General features: G+C 45.5%; 1 protein-coding gene across 4 annotated transcripts in view; it reads right to left on the bottom strand.

Annotated features, from left to right (window-relative positions):
* Positions 1–19,647, bottom strand: part of ssbp4 (single stranded DNA binding protein 4) — a 108,622-nt gene extending 88,975 nt beyond the window's left edge. For 2 of the 4 annotated variants that reach the window (XM_052037574.1, XM_052037576.1), the window contains exons 1-4: positions 19,467–19,597; positions 18,845–18,917; positions 18,689–18,750; positions 15,993–16,077 (exon numbers count right to left, since the gene is read on the bottom strand). In XM_052037574.1, coding sequence (XP_051893534.1) covers positions 15,993–16,077; positions 18,689–18,750; positions 18,845–18,917; positions 19,467–19,522 — 276 coding nt within the window. In that variant the 5' untranslated portion in view covers positions 19,523–19,597. Of the gene's footprint in view, positions 1–15,992; positions 16,078–18,688; positions 18,751–18,844; positions 18,918–19,466 lie in introns of those variants that run through there. The other 2 variants (XM_052037575.1, XM_052037577.1) reach the window with 2 other exon arrangements.
* Positions 19,648–19,904: the final 257 nt, after the last annotated feature.

Below are 19,904 nucleotides of genomic sequence, written 5' to 3'. Positions count from 1 at the left end.
ATTCTGGGGGGTAACAAATTGACCAGAAACTGAACGGGAGCAGCCATATATTGGTATTGGTATTGGTTTATTATTGTCACTTGTACCGAGGTACAGTGAAAAACTTGTCTTACAAACCAATCTTACAGGTCAATTCATTACACAGTGCAGTTACTTCAAGTTAGTACAAAGTGCATTGATGTAGTACAGGTAAAAAAAATAACAGTACAGAGTAAAGTGTCACAGCTACAGAGAAAGTGCAGTGCAATAAGGTGCAAGGTCACAACAAGGTAGATCGTGAGGTCATGAGGTCATAGGTCATAGTCCATCTCATTGTATAAGGGAACTATTCAATAGTCTTATCACAGTGGGGTAGAAGCTGTCCTTAAGTCTGGTGGTACGTGCTCTCAGGCTCCTGTATCTTACACAATGTGGCTACAAGAACAGGTCAGCAGCTCACAATACTGAGGCGAGTAACTCACCTCCTAACTCCCCAAAGCCTATGCATCATCTAAAAGGGATAGGGACATTATGGATTCTGTGGATTTGTTTCCTGAGCAAATGGTTCAAACCATATGGCAGAATGCCTCATTGCCAGATCTGTCCAACAAACACCAAGACCTCGCTTGGCTGGGGGTGAGAGGTGCCCTCACAGTCAGAGCCTTCCTCTACAGACAACACATCACTCCTAATGCTCGCTGCCCTCGGGAAGGCTGGGGGGGGGGGGTGGGTGAGGATGGGGGGTGGGGGACGTGGGAGGAAACGGTCACACACCTCTTTGCAGACTGTGATTGCAAAGAGGGTGTGGAGATGGGTGCAAAGGTCCGTGTCCCGGTTCATCCCCAGCAGCTGTGTAACAGAGGACTCTCTGATCTACGGGCTGTTCCCAAGACAGACATCAAGTGCTGCTGGAAGGTCATCAGCTCGGTGAAGGATGCCCTTTGGTCTGCCCGGAATTTCCAGCACAGAGAGATGTCCATAAGGGAATGCTGCAGACTGGCACAGTCTAGCCTGCAGGAGTACGTGCTGAAGGACTCACTGAAGCTCGGTGCAGCCAACGCTAAGGCTCTGTGGGGAAGGACCACAGTCTAGGCTCCTTCCGCTACTGCAAATGGAGGGGCAGAGTTGGGTGCGGAAGCCCCTCGAACAATGAAAGGGGTATCACCTCGGAGAGCCACATAAGTGGCAGTGGTGCTATGTTTGTGTGTTTTTTTCTCTCTTTAAGTTTTACACTACTGAATGTAACAATCATGAATGTTGAGCTTTTGTATTTTACACTGTTTTCTTCCTTTGTATATATTTTTTATTATGAATAAAGTTTATTTTTGAAATTAAAAAAATCTAAAAGGCCAAGTCTGGAGAGTGATGGAATACTCTCCACTTGCCAAGATGAGTGCAACTTCAACAACACTCAAGGAGCTTGACAGTATGCTGGACATAGCAGCCTGCTTGATAGGCACTCCATACACAACCATTCACTCAACCACTGACGCACAGTAGCAGCAATTTGTACATCTATAAGACGCACTGCAGCAACTCATTAAGACTCTTTAGACAGCAACTTCCAAACCCACAACCTCTCCCAGCTAGAAGGAAAAGGGCAGCAAAAGCATGGGAACATCACCACGTGGAAGTTTCCCTCCAGCCACACACCTTCCAGACTTGGAAATATATCATTGTTTCTTCATCGTCACTGGGTCAAAATCTGGGGGCTCTCTCCCTAACAGCATCATGGGCATACCCACATCTCAAGGACTGCAGCAGTTCAAGAAGGCAGCTCACCACCACCTTCTCAAGGACAACTAGGGATGGGCAATGAAATGCCAGCTCAGGCTGCAAACCCTACTTTCCTTGAATGAATGTAAAAAGACTCCTATCCAGCTAGTGCAGTACTGAGGGAGTGCTGATTTTGAGATGGCTTGTTAAACTGAATCTTCATCCACTCTCTCTGGTGGGTGAAGATGGTACCATGATGGCATTTTAAATAAAAGGAACCAAGTTAAATCTCATGGTTTGGTGAACATCCATCTCTTAACCAACTGGGCTGCCACATCTTCAACATTGCAACAGTGAGTACACCTCAAGATCACCACTTGCTGTAAATTTTAACACAGAAATACCAGTCTTTCAATTTTGTTCTTTTCCCAAGTTCTACGGTTCCCCAAGATATCCTGATCAGCCAAGCAAGAAAATGGAATATCATGCTTGAAGTGACATAATGCTGCTTTCCTGAATGATTGGAGGTTGAGAGCAACGCCAGGGAGTGTCTGCTGGCAGTAACCAGTACATCACACATCAGAGACCATGCTCTACCACGTCAGGGAATGTCGCAGAGTGAGTGAGCCAGCCATGGGCCCAGAGCGAAAATTGAAAGGTGCAACAGCATCAGTGGCTTATAATACATTTTTAATAATCAGTTTTTATTTTAGATTTCCAGCACATGCCGTATTTTATTTTGTATGCCGGAGATACAAGAGATTGCAGATGTTGGAGTCTGGAGCAACACAAAGCACTGGAGGAACTCAGCGGGTCAGGCAGCATCTTTGGAGGGAAATGGACAGTTGACATGTTGGGTTGAGACTCTTCATCTGGACTCGTCATAGATGCTGCCTGCCTGTATCAATGGTTTAGCGAGAGCAATAATTACCCAGCTGCATTAACGCTTCTGGGTTTTCTAGTGCCCAGGACCCCAGAGAGAACATCCTAACTTTTTTCAATTATTGGCCATCAGATTTGTTACACGCTGCTGGTGGGCTCTTGGTTTAAAGTTTCATCCAAGAGACCTTCAACTTCTGCTCGGGTTTCTTGAGTGGGACTCAAATCCTTAACAGAGAGGAGAGTGAGTGCTAACAACAGAGATACTAAAGTGTTCGAAGAACATTTAGGAAAAGACAATTGCCTGGAAATACATCCCCGGCTTACTATTGGTCTTCTCCACTTCTAATATTCAGTTGCACTGAAGTCAGTCAATAATGCATGGTCTATTTAATACTACCACCTGGGTATGAATTTCTAGGCACATATATTTTGAAGTTCCCTTCAGGATTCTGCGTCTGTAGCAACCCTTTAATTCTTGGAGATTCCAGAATAAACCTGGAATGCTGATGACCCCAAAGATAATACCTGTCTGTCTCTCAATCCCTTCCCCACTGTCTCTGTCCACTCCAAAGGAAGGAGCCCAATGCTGGGCAGATGAAATATAACCCTTAGAGCAGGTGAGAGGAGGGTGACAGGAGGTTGGGGGGAGGGGAAGAGGTGGGAGTGGGAAGGTGAGAAGTGGGTGCAAACCTGAATCCATACTACTCAAATTTCTTCAATGGCTGAGCTGTGAAGGTGTAAGGCATTCCAATAATCTTGAGGACAGTTAAATCCAGCAAGGAATAGGTTACTTGCCCATGTGCCAAGTCTCCATGTTAACCCCTCTGGTCTATTGTTTGTGCCTGTGATGACTAACCCAGGGTGGGTGAGGGGCTGCCGAGTGTCTGCAGAAGTCCCAAAGTGCTCAGACTTTACATATGCAAGCCAGGGTTGCCATGGAGACAAGGCCTAAATCAGCAAGTTGACCTGTGAGGCAGACTAGCTTCTGAAACAGTCAGCTCGTACTTCACTGAATCCCATTAACTTGGAGCGACTGCGGACTGATTTATGTATGCAAATAAATTCTATAGATACCTACTTACACAAATATTCTTATTAAAAACAAGGCATCAAAAAAAAGGGAGAAAATAGCAGAAGAAGATAAAAACTTCATTTGGTGCTTGAATTGCAAAGCATATTGAGCTGATCCTAAACCAAACATTCAGAATTTATGGAGGCTCAGAATAGCTGCAAATTACTTGCAGTGCCCCGTCATAAATATTTTGAAAGAAGCAGCAAAATAAGCTTTCCTTGCTGTTACACCCCCCGGGCCTGCACTAACCAGAGACATAGAGACCAAGTTACTGATGTCATTCTTAGCCCCACTCCCCCAGCCTCTCGAGCGGACCGTCAATGCTATGACTCATTCCGAAAATAGATGCAGGCAGTGAAGATCTTTCTGAAACCTTTGTATGGAGAGTCTCCTGCTTGGGCTCTGGGGAGTACACCAGGGGACCATCCAGGAGCTTCCTGCAATTGAAGATTAATCTCCTGCAGAGAACAAATCCCTGGAGAATATGGACAATAAGCAAAATAATCTCCTTTTAACACTGTTGAACAGAAAGGACTGTTTAACTGGGCGCGGGTATCAAGAGGTTGAGCTGGGAGGGGTTAGGTTGGTGTATTTTTTCCCTAGTTTGTCAGATACTAGTATCATCCCTAAGTTAGAAGGTTGGGGTTTCGAGTCCTGACTCTGGAAATTTGTGGCCACTCCCGATGTAATACTGGTTTCTGAGCTCTGTTGGAGATGCCAGCTTTCCAAAAAGATGTGAAACCGAAGACCTTCAGTCCTCCCAGGTGAACATAAGAGTTCCTTATATTGCCCTGGCGAGAAAATTAATCCTTTCAATATGCACTAGAATTGCAACCCTAGATTAAATGCTCAAAGCTTTGTAGTGGGGCAAAACTATCAACCTGTCCAAGAGGCAGAGTGAGAGAAAGCAGCAAAAGAAATGTGTCGGTGAGACAGAAAGGGTGTGGGAGACAGTAGAAGGGGGAGAATCACTGGCAGAAAGCTGTATAGAAAATGACAGTCAGGGAGACAGATCTGTGCAGACATAGGGGCACATATGAGTAGGTGTATACACCATGTACACCTGCATAAGGACACATATGTAGCAGTCCCATACACAGAGACATTCACAGATACACGTAAACAACACTCACATGTCATGCAGACCCACACAAGCAGACATACATACCACACATATGGGTGCACACATATCATGTGTATTGATGCATGGACATGCACACACACACACGTATATTATATACACACAAACACACACACACACACATACACACACAGAGCTAGAGAGAGAAATATGGAGAAACGGGGAGAAACAGACTGAATAAACAGCTAGAGACGGAGAGAAAGAAAGAACAAAGAGAGAGAGAGAGAGAGAGAGAGAGAGAGAGAGAGAGAGAGAGAGAGAATGATCACAGGAGAGAAACACACTGAAATATAGGTTAATACTGACCAGGAACTATTTAGATAAAACCTAATTACAGGTTACAGATAGTCAGAAGACTGGCCTCTGACCCAGTCACTGAGAGATTTCTGTATGGCTCTAATACTCTGGGAGACTTCATTTGTATTTTTTCAAATCTGAATATTTTAAACACTCTCTTTAAGTATTTATGGAACAGCATCTGGGAGACATGAAGCCAAAAGCAGCCAAGCGATTAGGCAGAACTCATAAGGAAAAAGCTAGCAAACAGACACAGGAGATGCCATCACATTATCACAGACTCCCACATGGCACAGCGAGCAAAGACATCCTCTGGTTTAACCAGAACGAGAAGGGCTCAGTCTCCAACACTGGTTGATGTTAAACTGGACACAGTCCTCTCTCTGCCTGTTGTATGTCTTAGTGTGCTTACCCCTGACCCTGTCTGTACAAACAAGTGTACACTTGTGGGTTGGAGAAGGTTTATGTATGTTCATACTACAGCATGTCGGTACACATTGGCGTGCATATGTGTAAAAGTGAGTGTATGTGGCGTGTTAGAGTGAGCATGTTGTGATAAGTGTGCATTTGCTCACTGAGGATGCAATCAGGCTAATTTTAGGACATCTTGCACACACACTGCCGATACTAATGGCTCACAATAGGAAAAAAGAGATCCATACCCTCTGAGATTCAGTGGGAGCTGAACTGCAGTGTGAGGGAGTGTCTGAGGGACCTGTACCCAAGTAAGTCAGTGACTGTGGAACCCATGTTGCAGTGAGAGCCATTGTTTGTGGGTCCCAGACCTGTGTCAGTCATTGTCTATTAATCTTACTGGGTATGGGTTCCACATTCATCTAAGTCAGCTCCAGTTACTGTAATCTCATCTAACCTTATATCTCTCCACAACTTCTGTGCCCATTAAATTCTGATCTCTTCCAAGTTGACAAACAATTGCTCAGCCATTGGTAGCCGTGTCTCCAATGGCCAACCTCTGGAATTCTCTCAACCTCTCTGGGTTTTATCAAATATTATGCAGTGCCTCTGTAACTTCCAGACCCAACTGACTGACCTCTAAACCACCACCTGATGGAAACTTGAGGTCATTCAAAGTGCTGTTGCCTCTATCCAGTCCAGTTCACCTCCAACCACACCCCCCCATCACCCCACTCCGTGAAGCAATTTCAAAGATCTCACTGTTGCTTTCAAGTCCCTCCCTAGTTTTTCCTCCTCTGTCACTGTAACCCCCACCCATTTCATTCCTCTCAGAGATCTCTGCACTCTCCATTTCCAGCCCCTTGCTTAGAACATAGAACATAGAAAACCTACAGCACAATTCAGGCCCTTCAGCCCACAAAGCTGCTCCAAACATGTCCCTACCTTAGAAATTACTAGGCTTACCCATAGCCCTCTATTTTTCTCAGCTCCATGTACCTATCCAAAAGTCTCTGGAAGGACCCTATTGTATCTGCCTCCACCATCGTTGCCGGCAGCCCATTCCACGCACTCACCACTCTCTGAGTAAAAAACTTACCCCTGACATCTCCTCTATACTTACTCCCCAGAACCTTAAACCTGTGTGCTCTTGTGGCAACCATTTCAGCCCTGGGAAAAAAGCCTCTGACTATCCATACAATCAATGCCTCTCATCATCTTATACACTTCTATCAGGTCACCCCTCATCCTCCATCGCTCCAAGGAGAAAAGGCCAAGTTCACTCAACCTGTTTTCATAAGGCGTGCTCCCCAATCCAGGCAACATCCTTGTAAATCTCCTCTGCACCCTTTCTATGGCTTCCACATCCTTCCTGTAGTGAGGCGACCAGAAATGAGCACAGTACTCCAAATGGGGTCTGACCAGGGTCCTATATAGCTGCAACATTACCTCTCGGCTCCTATACTCCTTACTCCTGTAACTAACAACCATGTTTTTTAAGCCCAAAGCTCTGGAATTCCTTCTTTAAAATTCACTTTCTCTCCCTCCACCTTTAAGATGTTGCTTCAAACCTGCCTCTTTGACCAAGTTTTTGGTCATCTGTCTCAATATCTTAGGTGACTTGGTTAAATTTTAAGAGCGTTCCTGTATAGTGCCTTAGAATGCTTTAACTTGGTCTAAGGTGCTATATAACTGTAAATTGTTAAATCCCTCCTCTGTACTCAAACAAAAGTTGTATAACAGTAATTCTTAATCAAGGAATGCAGGCTTGTGGTGAGATTCAGAGGGAACAGTGGGGGTTCGCATTAGGCAAGAAACAAAAGCAGTTCAAGGTCTGATAATGCAAGTGGACATGAGCAGATTGTAACTGAACAGTCTGTTCAGTCAAGTCTTTGACAAGCAAGCAGCACTGAAGGAAAATATTTAAAAATCCAATTCTCCATGTGCCAGCAACAAACCTTAATACAGCCTCCACCAACTTACCCTTACCCTGCTCCATCCATCCCCCTTCCACACCTGCCCTCCTCATCTCCTCCCTTACTCCCCCTTCCTACAGCTCTCCATTTCCCAGACTCCTCTGAACCCCTCTGCACCCGCCCCACACCCCCCAACCCTGCTCCCCTCCCCTGCTGCTGCTGGATTGTTGGGAGCCTGGCTTCAGGCCAGAATCCCATCAGTTTCACAAGGCGAATGTTGCAAAGACCACCAGCTTGCAGTCTCTGCCAATACAAACACAACTCAGGAAATACTGAGCACAGCGGCATCCCTGAATATTAAGCCCATCCCCACAGTAAACCGGGGAACTCAGAGTATCAACCCCAACATCACTCCCTCAGTAAACCCTGAGTATTAATCCCATCCCTACCCCCTCAGTAAACCAGGGAACCCTGAGTATTAACCCTTTCCCCATAGTAAACCAGGAAATGCAGAGTATTAACCCTATGTGCTCTAGTAAATAAATTGTGAAACCCCAAATGTTGTCCCTGGATCCACTGACAGGTCAGGGAGTATAAACTCCACAGCATCAGTGTCACAGGTGGTAACAAATGAATGATATTTTGAACTCTGCGTGGCCCATTGAGCAGTTAATGTTCTGGCTTCAAGGAAGAGTGCTGTGGGTTCAAGCTTGCTCCATAAAGGACCCCAAGGTATTAATGGAAAAGCAGTGAATTCTTCTCAGTACCCTGACAACATTCCCTTCCGAATCAACATTAAGTGTACTGTCAGTTGCTGTTTGTGGGATCAGCTGTGCACACAAATGCATCCCTATCTTTACAATGTACTTACTGGCTGTGAAGGGTGTTGAGATGCTCTGAAGATCAGAAACCTGCTGTCACACCTGGAGCAATCCAGAGGATGGGAAATCAAGGCACCATTGGTCTGGGAGGTGGTGTAGGTCAGCAAGCACAGGAGTGATGGGTGAACAGGACTCAAGCAGAGTTGGGTCTCAGAGAGATAAGAACTAAAGAGGAACAGGAGCTCACATAGAGTAGAACAGAAAGATCAGCCTGGAATAGAGGTACAAACAGAATGGTTTCAGCAGCTGATGAGCTGAGGTAAGGCAGAGGCAGGCAAAGAAAGAAGGTAACCACCATCATATACAGCAGTGCATACCTGAAGAAAAATCTCAGACCTTCTATGCAATGACCAGGTGAAGCTTTGCAAAGTTTTGTCTAAGGGCAGTGGGGTGGTAGGGAGAAGACATTTGCTTCGTTAACCCAGCCGCCCCACCCACCTCACCGTAAGCAGTTCAGGCTGCTCATTCGGGAGAGCTCCCAGTTACCCAGGGGAGAGCATATTTGAATTTCTATTCCATGCTCATGGATCTTAGTATGCCGGAGTCAGAAGGGTTTACTTGGAATTATGGAAGAGATTCCCATGGGATCCAGCTTGCAATCCTGCTACAGGAATTAAGTAGGTCAACTACACCACTCCTGTAGATGGAGAAATCTCTGGTCTCAACTTATAGCATTAACCGCTTCACGGGGCAGTGGACTGCCTGTGTTACTGTGGTTATGTGTTCCTGCACAGACGCGCGCGTGTGTGTGTGTGTGTGTGTGCGTGTCTGTGCACGCGTGCGCGTGGACACACAACTGTATAACAACTCTATTTCCAGCCACTTAATTTGATTCCAGCCTGTAACCAATACCCGGGTATCTGTCATTGTAGTAAGTCTCCCAAAACCCTGACTATATTCCTGCTAACCTGCTCCATCCTGACCCTCTCTATCAGACTCCAGCCTGTAACTCACTCCTAGCTATCTGTCACACTCTGTATAAAACCACTGGTACCCCTCGAAGTTGCAAGGATCAATCTAAAGCTTGCTGTATTGTTTAAATGTTCTTCTATCTCCTTCTTGCACTGTCCAATCAGTATCTTTGCAATTCTGTGGAAAGTATGGTAAAATGGACTCTTGACCTCACAATCTACCTCGTTATGACCTTGCACCTTATCGTCTATCTGCACTGCACTTTTTCTGTAACTGTTACACTTTATTCTGCATTCTGTTATTGCTTTACCTTGTACTACCTCAATGTACTGTGTAATGAATTGATCTGTATTAACAGTACGCAAGGCAAGCTTTTCACTGTACCTTTCACTGACAATAATAAACCAATTCTAATTCCAGTAATAACATTCTGACCAATTTTAACCTGCTCTGGCCTCACCACTTGGATGGACTGAGACATCAAGATCCCACCTTGTGCAATCTTAATCTGGTACCAAACTGGCTGAACTGGGCTTGACTGAGCTATGCCTGAAGGATAGCTCCAGGTGGGGAGAGAAGATGCTTACATGTCAAACTACCTCAATGAATCACAGGTTTTAAACCAAGTGTAAAAATCCTGGTATTCCTCATCCTATCTCTTACTGGGCACTGAGTACAAAACAAAGAGGTTATGCTAAACTTTTACAAATCACTGGTTAGACCCCAGTTGGAGTACTGGCTTGATAGTTTAGGAAGCTTGGTGAAGGTGTGGAGAGATTTATGGTAACGGTTCCAACAATGAGTGATTACAGTCAACGTGGAACTTGGAGAAGCTGTGATTATTCTCCTTGGAGCAGAGAAGATTAAGGGTATATTTAGCAGAGATGCTTAAGACTGGTTTTCACAGAGCATTTCCGGTGGTCCAGGTTTAAGATAATTGGCTGGCAGAAGCAGCAGAGTGAGGGGGGAGAATTTGCTTCTGAACATCAATATATAAGAAATAAGGGATCAGATGTACAGTCGCTCAAGACTGCTCCATCATTGAATTAGATCATGTGTGATCTTATCTTGGCCTCAACTTCAGTCTCCTGCCTGTTCTTCATTACCCTTGATTTCCCCAGACTCCAGAAATCTGACTATTTCATCCTTGTATATGCCTCTGCCTTCACAGCTGTCTCCGGTAGGGAATTCCAAAGATTCACAACCCTCGGAGGGCAGAAGTTCCACCTCCTCTCTTTATTAAATGGAAAACTCCCTATTTTGAGACATGCCCCCTAGTTTTGGATTCCCCCAAGTGGTGGAACTTCCTCTCAGCATCTATCAGGTCCGCCCTTTCAGAGCATTTCAACAAGAAAGCATCTCCTTCTAATGAGTACAGGTGCAAACTTCTCATTTGTTCCTCATTGGACAACTCCTTCATCCCATGAAACAACCTGGTGAACCTTCTCTGAACTGCCTCCAAAGCAAGTACATCCCCCCAGGGATACCTAAACTGTACTCAGCACTCCAGGTGTGGTATCACTGATGCCCTGCACAGTTGTAGCATACTTCCCTACTTGTGTAGTTAATCCCCATTGCAATACGATCCATAACTTTCAAAAGATTGTGCCACATATAGCTAAAGAGCACTGATTTGCAAGGCTGTGACGAATGGACCTAATTTATCAATTCTTTCAAAGACTGGCAAGGTGAGTCAAGCATCCTCCTTCTCTGCAGGAAGATTCCATGCTTGCTGATGCACCACATTATCCCTTCACAACACCATTATTAGCCATTGAAACAATTTGCGTTCACCAATTGACTCTCCCAACTGTATCAACTTTTGCTATAACTTTTCCCCCCTGCACCTCGAGTTATTCCACAACCGAGGAAGCTGTGGAGAGAATTGCAAGGAAGAAGGTCTCAAAGCCCAGCAGGCGTCTGGAAAAGGCAGGAAGATTCGCATGAAGACAGACAGGAAAATTATTTTAATGGCCGAAGATTGGAAACTGCTTCAAAGCAGAGAGGTGTGGATGAACCTCTGAAAGTCAGGAGAAAGTCAGACTAACAGCCTGGAGTGCTGGCCTTTAGGTCAAGAGGTGGATTGTTGTATAGATCCCCCTGGCACACTGCAAACAGTTCTGGATCTACCACATCTCAGGCAGGCCATGTTGGCCTCAGATGGAGCGCAGTGCAGATTCACTGAGAATGTTGCCAAGGCTTCAAGGTTAATTTATGAGGACATTGTGTAAGGACATCCTTGTGTTCTTTAGTATTATAGAATAGGGGATGGTCTTACTGGATGCTTAAGCTGATTAAAGTGATGTTGGGTATGCAGATATACCTTTGCATGGGGATTCTGCAACAAGGAATCTTAAAATAAGAGCCAGGTCATTCATGGAATGATGTCAAGATGGTACATTGGGTTTCTATAACTTTGAATGTGTACCATGTGGTGACTTATGATACATTGTTTTATCACCCCCAGCTTTTAGTTAGGTGTTGTTCACCATCAACGAAGGATGTTGACTGGAGGCTCTGTCCTGTTTCATTCCCTTACTAAAAAGCGATACAGAGAAGAACCCTTGGACACTACAATCAGGAAGCACATCATCCCAAGTGGAGGGGAATCTGGAATTCTCCCTCTAAAATGCTGTGGATGCCGGCATCCACTGGAGCTTTCAAAACCAAGATCTATAAGATTTTTATTGGATAGAAAGAACCAAGTGAAGGAGTGTGAGGCACAGAGCAGCCATGAGCAGATTGGATGGTACCACAGCCAGGGGGCTGAATGGCCTCCTATCCTTCAGTCAATGAAATAAGGTGAAAGGGAAGCAAAGATTGAGAGGAAAGAAATGAAAATATTAGCTCAGGGAATGGCAATGGTCTCATAATGTCAGGTCTGTACCTGGGAAGGATTATACTGCTGGATTTGATAATTAGGTTTTTTGTTAGATTAATTATGAGGAGTCAATGAGTTGCCCCAGTGCCAATAAAAGGAGTCTACCTCTTTAGCAGGGTAATTCTAATAGGTAATTTAAACAAAAGTAAAGGAACATTATATTTAATAGTCTTATTTATATTGCCTGCTGCACTCTTTAGTTCCAACAAACAGATATTTTACAGAAGGGTTCACATTGTCATGGAAATGGCGAGAGGTTGGTAGTTGCTTGTCCCCAGAGCTAACACATCACAGGAACCCAGGGAACCATTTCACAGGACATCCCATCAATAACAGCCCTTCCATCTGCTGCAACATGCCCAATGTCAGGGTCAGAGGTCAGGTGAACAGAGCATCAATCCTTGGTCAATAGCCTCTCGGCCCCTCCTCTGAGGCCCAGCTGATCATTTTGTGTGTGTGTGTGTGTGTGTGTGTGTCTGTCTGTCTGTGTGCATGTGTAATTATGTGTGTGACTAATCATGTGTGTGTGTGTGTGTGTGTGTAATTGTGTATGTGTGTGTGTACGTATGAGTTTTTGTGTGTGTGTGTGTGTAATTGTGTGTGTCTGTGTCTGGGTGTGTGTATGTGTAATTGTGTGTGTGTGTGTGTGTTTATGTATGTGTTTTTGTGTGTGTGTCTGTGTGTGCATCTGTGTGTGTAATTGTGTGTCTGCATGTGTAATTATGTGTGTGACTAATTGTGTGTGTGTGTAATTGTGTGTGTGTGTGTGTGTGTGTGTGTGTGTGTGTGTGTGTGTGTGTGTGGAGGGGAGGGGTTAGTTGGCGATGAGAGAGGAAGGGTTAAAGAAGTTAGAAATATATGTTCAATAATTCCAGGACAAGTAATGTTCTCTCAGACCTCCCAGCATTAAAGCAGAGCACACAACCTGCTATAGACAAGCCCGTCATTAATGAGAAAATGCATTAACATTGTATGGTCTGCAGGGGCAGGATTGGGCCATTCAGCCCCTCAATCCTGTTGCCTCAATTTTATTAGCTAATCTATAACTCAGCTCTAGTTACCCACTCCAGGTACATGTGGCCTGAAACTCTTACCAACAAAAACAAATTGATTTTGGAAGACCTCATTGACTCTCAGTGTCCACACTTTTCAGAGGGATGGAGATCTGGATTTTCACTGCCCTTTGCACGAAGAGGTGCTTCCTGACATCACTCTGGAATGGATTGGCTCCAACTTTATTATGGGTCATTGTTGTGCTCCACCCGTATCCCACACAGTGAATAGGAAACAGTTTCTCTCCAATACCCTTTAACAGCATCTCAGTTAGAGCACCCCTTTATCTTTTGTACTCCAGGGAATCCAAGGACCATCCTTGCAAACCCCTTCATAGCTTAATACTTTTAGCCCTCCAGAAACATTGAGCTGAGTCTGTGTTGCACCCAGTCTCTCCTACTGTGATATCCAACACTTAATGCAAGCAGAGTCTGACCAAAGCTCTCTGTATCAGTCCCCATGCTGGTTTGACCTCCTTTAATGAAACTTGGCCCTGCCCAGGCATTTAATGAGTGATGAATCTTTCTGATACGTGAAACCAACTAAACCTGTTGATGGTGATGTGAAGCATTTATGGGGCATCGCATGTAAAACATTTCAAGTTCCAGGCTAGATGCCTGAGAATATAATCAGGGCCGACATTCCCGTACAGCACTGGGGAATGCCGCACTATTGGAGGAGCTGTCTCTGGGATGACATGAGGTGAATAGAAAGATGCACAGCACTACATCTCAAAGGGCAGATGGATTCTTCTGGTTTCCTGAACCAGCAACATCTCAAATAACACCACCAGAACAGATTATCCTGTCACTATCAGAAGTGCTGTTTGTAGAAATTCCTGGACAGACACTGGCTTCAACATTTCCTACATTACCACAGTCATCACCTCTTCGAAGTACTTCATTGGTTACAAAGCAATTTTGGATGCTCTGAGGTAGCAAATGTGCTATCAATCTTTTTCTTTCATTGGTACAAGTTTGACCACGAATAACCTCACCCCTGCTATCCACACCATTTTATAGTACCCTCAGAGATGATCGTCATATGGATTGAGAACATTGGCACTCACAGAGGACAAAGGATTTGTTGCCTCTCGAGATGTTCATTCAGTTCTTGGACAACAGCATCTCAAGATCTGAGAAGATAATGACTCATCCTTCGGACTATGTCTCTGACATAAAGGTTCTTCCATTTTTAAGTATCATTATAGGCAACCAAGTGATTCATATACCTCGGAACATGAACCCCAGCAGGAGCCAGTGTCTGAGGGACCCATCCCCCAGTGGGAGTCGGTGTCTGTGGCACCCATCCCCCAGTGGGAGTCAGTGTCTGAAGGACCCATCCCCCAGTGGGAGTCAGTGTCTGTGGGACCCATCCCCCAGTGGGAGTCGGTGTCTGTGGGACGTGTCCCCCAGTGGGAGTCAGTGGGATCCATCCCCCAGTGGGAGTCAGTGTCTGTGGAACCCATTCCCCAGTGGGAGTCAGTGTCTATGGGACGCGCCCCCCAGTGAGAATCAGCATCTGTGCGACATATACCGCAAGGAATGTCACTTTATGTTGGGCCCATAACCCCATGATGGTCAGTGTCTGTTTGACACATACCCAGTGAGACTTACCATCTGTGCCATCCATACCCCAGTGGGTATCAGTATCAGTGGGTTCAATGCCCTGGTGGGATTTGGTGTCTGCAGATCCCATACCCCAGGAAGTGCTGGTGGCTGCAGGGCACATAACCAGGGAATATTCAGCAGCTTCTGGAAGGGTTGGAGTAGCCGGAATGAAAAATAAATTTTGTGAGTGGAAGCAAAGGTTGTCAACGCTGCCATTGAAACCTGTCAGCCCTTGAGCTAGCACTGACACACAGGTTTACTGTTTGTTTCAAGTCAATGTGCACCAGAGGGTATGGAAGGTAACTGCAACAACAACTTGTTTTTATGTAGCACCTTTAAACATACTAAAACATTCCAACATGTTGCATAGAAATTACAGCAAATGAGAAAAAGGCTCATAAACTGATACAACTAGAAAGATGGTATCTATTTCATCAATGAAAAAAAAATTGAATATTTACATTATGAACAGGCCAAATGGAAAGTAATGGGCCCTACATTCAGTATTAGTTATACCATACATTGTTAGTCATTTTTACCCTATTGACAGACTGACAATACTTACAGCTTTCAATCACAATCGAAAGGCTGAGACAACCAGACTGTAAGGGCAATCTATTTTCTAGATACAACAGATCTTGCCTTTAAGAAGTCACAGTTTAAACCAACCCTCCTTCCCAATTCGTAAATTCTAAAAGCTGGAACAATCATCAACCACAATATCTGGGAAGTGATCACAAGTTTTATGAAGCCACTTAAGTGAAGAGTAAAATGCACAATATTCTGATAAAGACTAATTCAGACACGATCAAATCCTGGTTAAGGTCCATCTGCTCTTTAACATGAATGGAGCCACAGTCACAAGTGGACCTACATCAGCACATTGACATAAAGATACACACACACACACACACACACACACACACACACACACACACACACACACACACACACACACACACACACACACACACACACACACACACACGGTTATACACGGGTACCAAACAGAGAAAGACACACAGAGACACAGGCACATACTGAAGCAGATACACACTAGCACTCACAAAGGCACTCACAGAGGCAGAAAAACACAGGCACACAGTCATACATTGAGGCAGACACACATGCACAGGGAGGTAAACAGACACACACACAGTCTTTCCTGCCAGCAATATTTGCCTCCAACAAGACAGAGAATCTCTTTCCATAATGAATAAAATTAGCATAAAACTCACATAATCATGAAAGGCCTTGGCTTCACTGGAGTGCTCACAGGTTTCCCGTCTGTCAGGAGCTGCACAATACAGATCCCAAAATACACTAGAGAGAGGAGACAGAGACCGTCACTAAACTCTCTCATTGCTCTGGCTCTCAGTTCATATTGTCACGTATTTGATAAAATTGGCAAACAGGGAACCAGCCACATATCATGTTCCCCATCACAAACCCCACATCCAACCAGTTTCCACAGGGAAGACAACAGGCCCTTGGTACTCAAATCAACTCTGGTCCTCAATCCCAATTCCCATCCAAATCCATGGGCTCCAATATTTAATCACACTCCAACTCCAGATAAGGAGAGGCCTACAGCCAGAATCTGATTCTGATTCCAGATTCCAACCCCAGTCGTGGAATTGCAGAAGCCACTGCTCTGTCAGTTCAAACCCCCGGCTGGTCATCTATCCCAGAGCCAAGCAGTCTGGTTCAGCACAGACTCCCATGGGCCACAGTGCTGAGGACCACTTACAACAAGGATCCAGTTAACACAGCACTCCACGGCTTTCGGGTTCCATGCACCACTTCACCACTCAGCACAGTCGTGAACCCACTGGCTGAGAACAAGACAGGGTCTGACTGGGACAGGTACCCAGATGTTGGCCCAGGTCCATGTTACGTAGCCCAGTTTAAATGGACAAATCGCCTTTGACCAATCACATCATGATGAGAGACTTCAGGGAAGGCAGAGAGATTAGAGAAGCTGGGTCTGTTCTCTTTAGAGCAGGGAAACTTAAGGGTAGGTTCAAAACTATGAGGGATTTTAACATAATAAGGAGTGACTCTTTCTGGCAGCAGAAGGTCAGTAAATACAAGAGACAGACTGAAGGCGACTGGCAAAAGAACCATTGGGGAGATGAGAACATTTTAACGCAGTGAGTTGTTTTGAATGGGAATGCACTCCAAGGTTGGTGGAAGCAGATTTGATAGAACCTGCAAAAAGGACCTGGATAATTAGAATCCTAAAATGATGTGTGCAAAAGGCCACTCAGCCCATCTTTAAAAGCACTCCAATTAATCCCACACGTCGCTCTTTCCTCAGAGCTCAGCAATTACTTTCCCTTCAAGTATTTATCCAATGGTTCTGGAGGATGATGGGTCCCAGGGTGGGAGCAGTAGAGGGACTAACTGGGCAGATCTTCTCTGCACTGCCTTCACCTTCCTCATCTCTCTTCAAGGCACTGCTTCTAGTTGTAGGTTAAGTTGCTCCAGTTCTATACCAGCCAAAGGGAGAAGAATATTTGACTGTGGAGGCATCGTTGCCAACCTTGTCCTTCCCCGATGGACCTGTAAATCCACCTTCTGGTTGTGGTGGGGAGCAGAAACCCAGGCCGAGCTTCACGCCCGCCCAACGGGGGTGAGGGGAGGAGGATGTTGGATTAAGACTAATTGCTATCCTAATTCCCTGGAACGCAGGAAATTGAAGGGCGACCTGACAGAGGTATATAAGATCATGAGGGGCATAGACAGGGTGAATACACATAGTCTTTTTCCCAGGGAGGGGGTGTTAAAAACAAGAGGGCATAGGTTTAAAATCAGAGGCGAGAGATTTAAAAGGGACATCAACGGCAGCTTCTTCATGCAAAGCCTGGTGTGTATTTGGAATGAGCTGCCAGAAATAGCGGTTGAGGTGGGCACATTAGCAACACTCAAAAGCCATCTCGATAAGTACATGGGTAGGAGGGGTCTAGAGGGCTACAGGCCAAACACAGGCAGATGGGATTAGCTCGCTGGGCAACACAGTCAGCATGGATGAGTTGGGTCGAAGGGCCTGTTTTCATGCTGTATGACTAAGACTATCCTAATAGATAACTTTGTACAGGCTTGGGGTGGAGACTAGGTTCCCAGCCTGGCTCAGTACCCCAAAGCCCAGTGAGCAGAGGCCCAGATCCTTCACTGGTGGCTGCAGCTCACTGGTGTCCTGGTCTGTACCCAAGGTGCACAGACTGTGACTTTGATAAATGTTCCCAAGACCCCAGGCAGTCCAAAAGTAAGTTTGAGATTGTGATATTGTGATGAGAGAGAAATAGCAATGGAAAGTGAAGGGTGGGGGCCAGGTGTGGTAGAGAGAGAGAGAGAGAGAGAGAGAGAGAGAGAGAGAGAGAGAGAGTAACAGAGAAGGAGAAGTGGGAGATAGGGACGGATGGGGTGGGAAGAGAGAGGCATGGAAATTGGGGAGAAGGTGGCCGAGAAAGAGAGGCAAAAGAGGGGGATAGGTGAGAGAGTGGGAAGAAGTGGGGTAGGGAGAGAGGGAAGGGAGGTAGAGAGGGAAAAAGAGGGAGAAAGGGAGAGCTGGGGAGGGGGAGAGCTGAGGTAAAGGGGGAAAGAATGAGGAAGAGAGGAGGGTGTGAGTGAGGGGCAGGGCTGTGCAGCGGGAGTTGGGGAGTCAGGGAAGAAGTGATGAGGGCAGGGTCAGAGGGAAGTTGGAGGACGGATGGCGAAAGTGAGGGGGAGGGGAAGGGGAGGGGGTGGAAGGGAGAGGGAAGGGGGAAGTGGGGGTGGGGGTGGGGGGAACAGCAAATAAATAGCCAGGACATTGAGGTGAGGAGCGCCCTCCTCACCATCTGGAAACAGGCTGCCTTTGTTTGAGGAGCCGGTCTCCTGCACATCGGAAAGCACTTTCAAATGAAACTAAACCAATGTAACTAAAACTTACCACCACCAGGAGTGCAGGAACCCGGGAGGCTCTCCCAGAGTAATATTCTTTTCCCAGCGGATCTGAAAATAAGGATGGAGGAAATCAGGAAACCTGAAAAGAATCAAAACCAATAATGCCAAATTTCAACCTCGGAACACGGGAGAGTGGGTTCACCTCTGAGAGAAAAGTCTGTGCAGATTTCTGTGCACCGATATGGAGCAGGTATTCGTATACATACAACGCCAACCTACAGAGAGAGAACAAACGCGCCACATTAGAAGGAATTAACTTTTTTTTTGCAACAAGCACTTTTATTAAATGTAAAACACGCTTTGGAAAGAGAGACTCAAAACACAACCACACACCAAATATTTACATATATTACTGGAACAAAACATTCCCGAGACTACGGAAAGATTCCCTTCCCGGGATAGGATGCTATGAAATTCCCAATGAAACTGAACGATGTTTTTAAAAAATATAAAATGGGGAAAATTTTCAGAATTGACCAGAATTAAACCGCAGCAAGCGTGGTGTTTCTTTGCAAAGCGTTATTATCCGCAATATTGTAAAATTGAAACAATTAAAATGCAACGGAGAATAAATGTTTACATTTTAAATAAAAACTTTACAAGAAAATCCCTCCCTCCTCATCCCCTTCGGCGTTCCCCGGGTAAATCCAGTTTCCGAAAAATTCCCTTCTCCTGCACAGCGCTCCCACCGAGAGCCACAGATGTTCTCTCTCTTTTTCTCCTCTTTCTCCTTCTGTCTCTCCCTATCTTTCGCTGCCACTTACTTTTCCCTTGCCTGACCGTCCGAAGGAACCGCACATCCTTTCCCTTTGCTGTACATTGCCGCTGTCTGTCTCTTAAAGCTGAAACACACACCTGTCAAAGGAACCAGCGACTTGCCATCTCCATAGATACATCTGAGCAAAGCTCCCAGACCAATGGGCACGCACAGCCACATTCTGTGAAGGGCAACTTGAAACCGACTCGATCTGCAGGATTTCCAACTCTCTATATATGTGAATGTTTTTCTTGCTTCCAACGGATTGCCGGCTCCCTCTGTCGAGAGAAACAGGAAGTTTCTTCACTGGATTGTTTAGCCAACTGAACCAAACCACAAGACGGTGAGCCAACCAAAGCTGGGTCAAAGAGGAGGGAATTTAGGAGTGATTTGCAGGAGGAGAAGAGAGTCGGGGGCGGGGAGGTGTGGAGGGACGTGTACAAGA

Source organism: Pristis pectinata, chromosome 24 (assembly GCF_009764475.1).
Source record: "Pristis pectinata isolate sPriPec2 chromosome 24, sPriPec2.1.pri, whole genome shotgun sequence".
Taxonomy (NCBI): Eukaryota; Metazoa; Chordata; class Chondrichthyes; order Rhinopristiformes; family Pristidae; genus Pristis; species Pristis pectinata.
The sequence above is the reverse complement of the archived record's forward strand: the minus strand, read 5'-3'. Positions and strand labels throughout refer to the sequence as shown.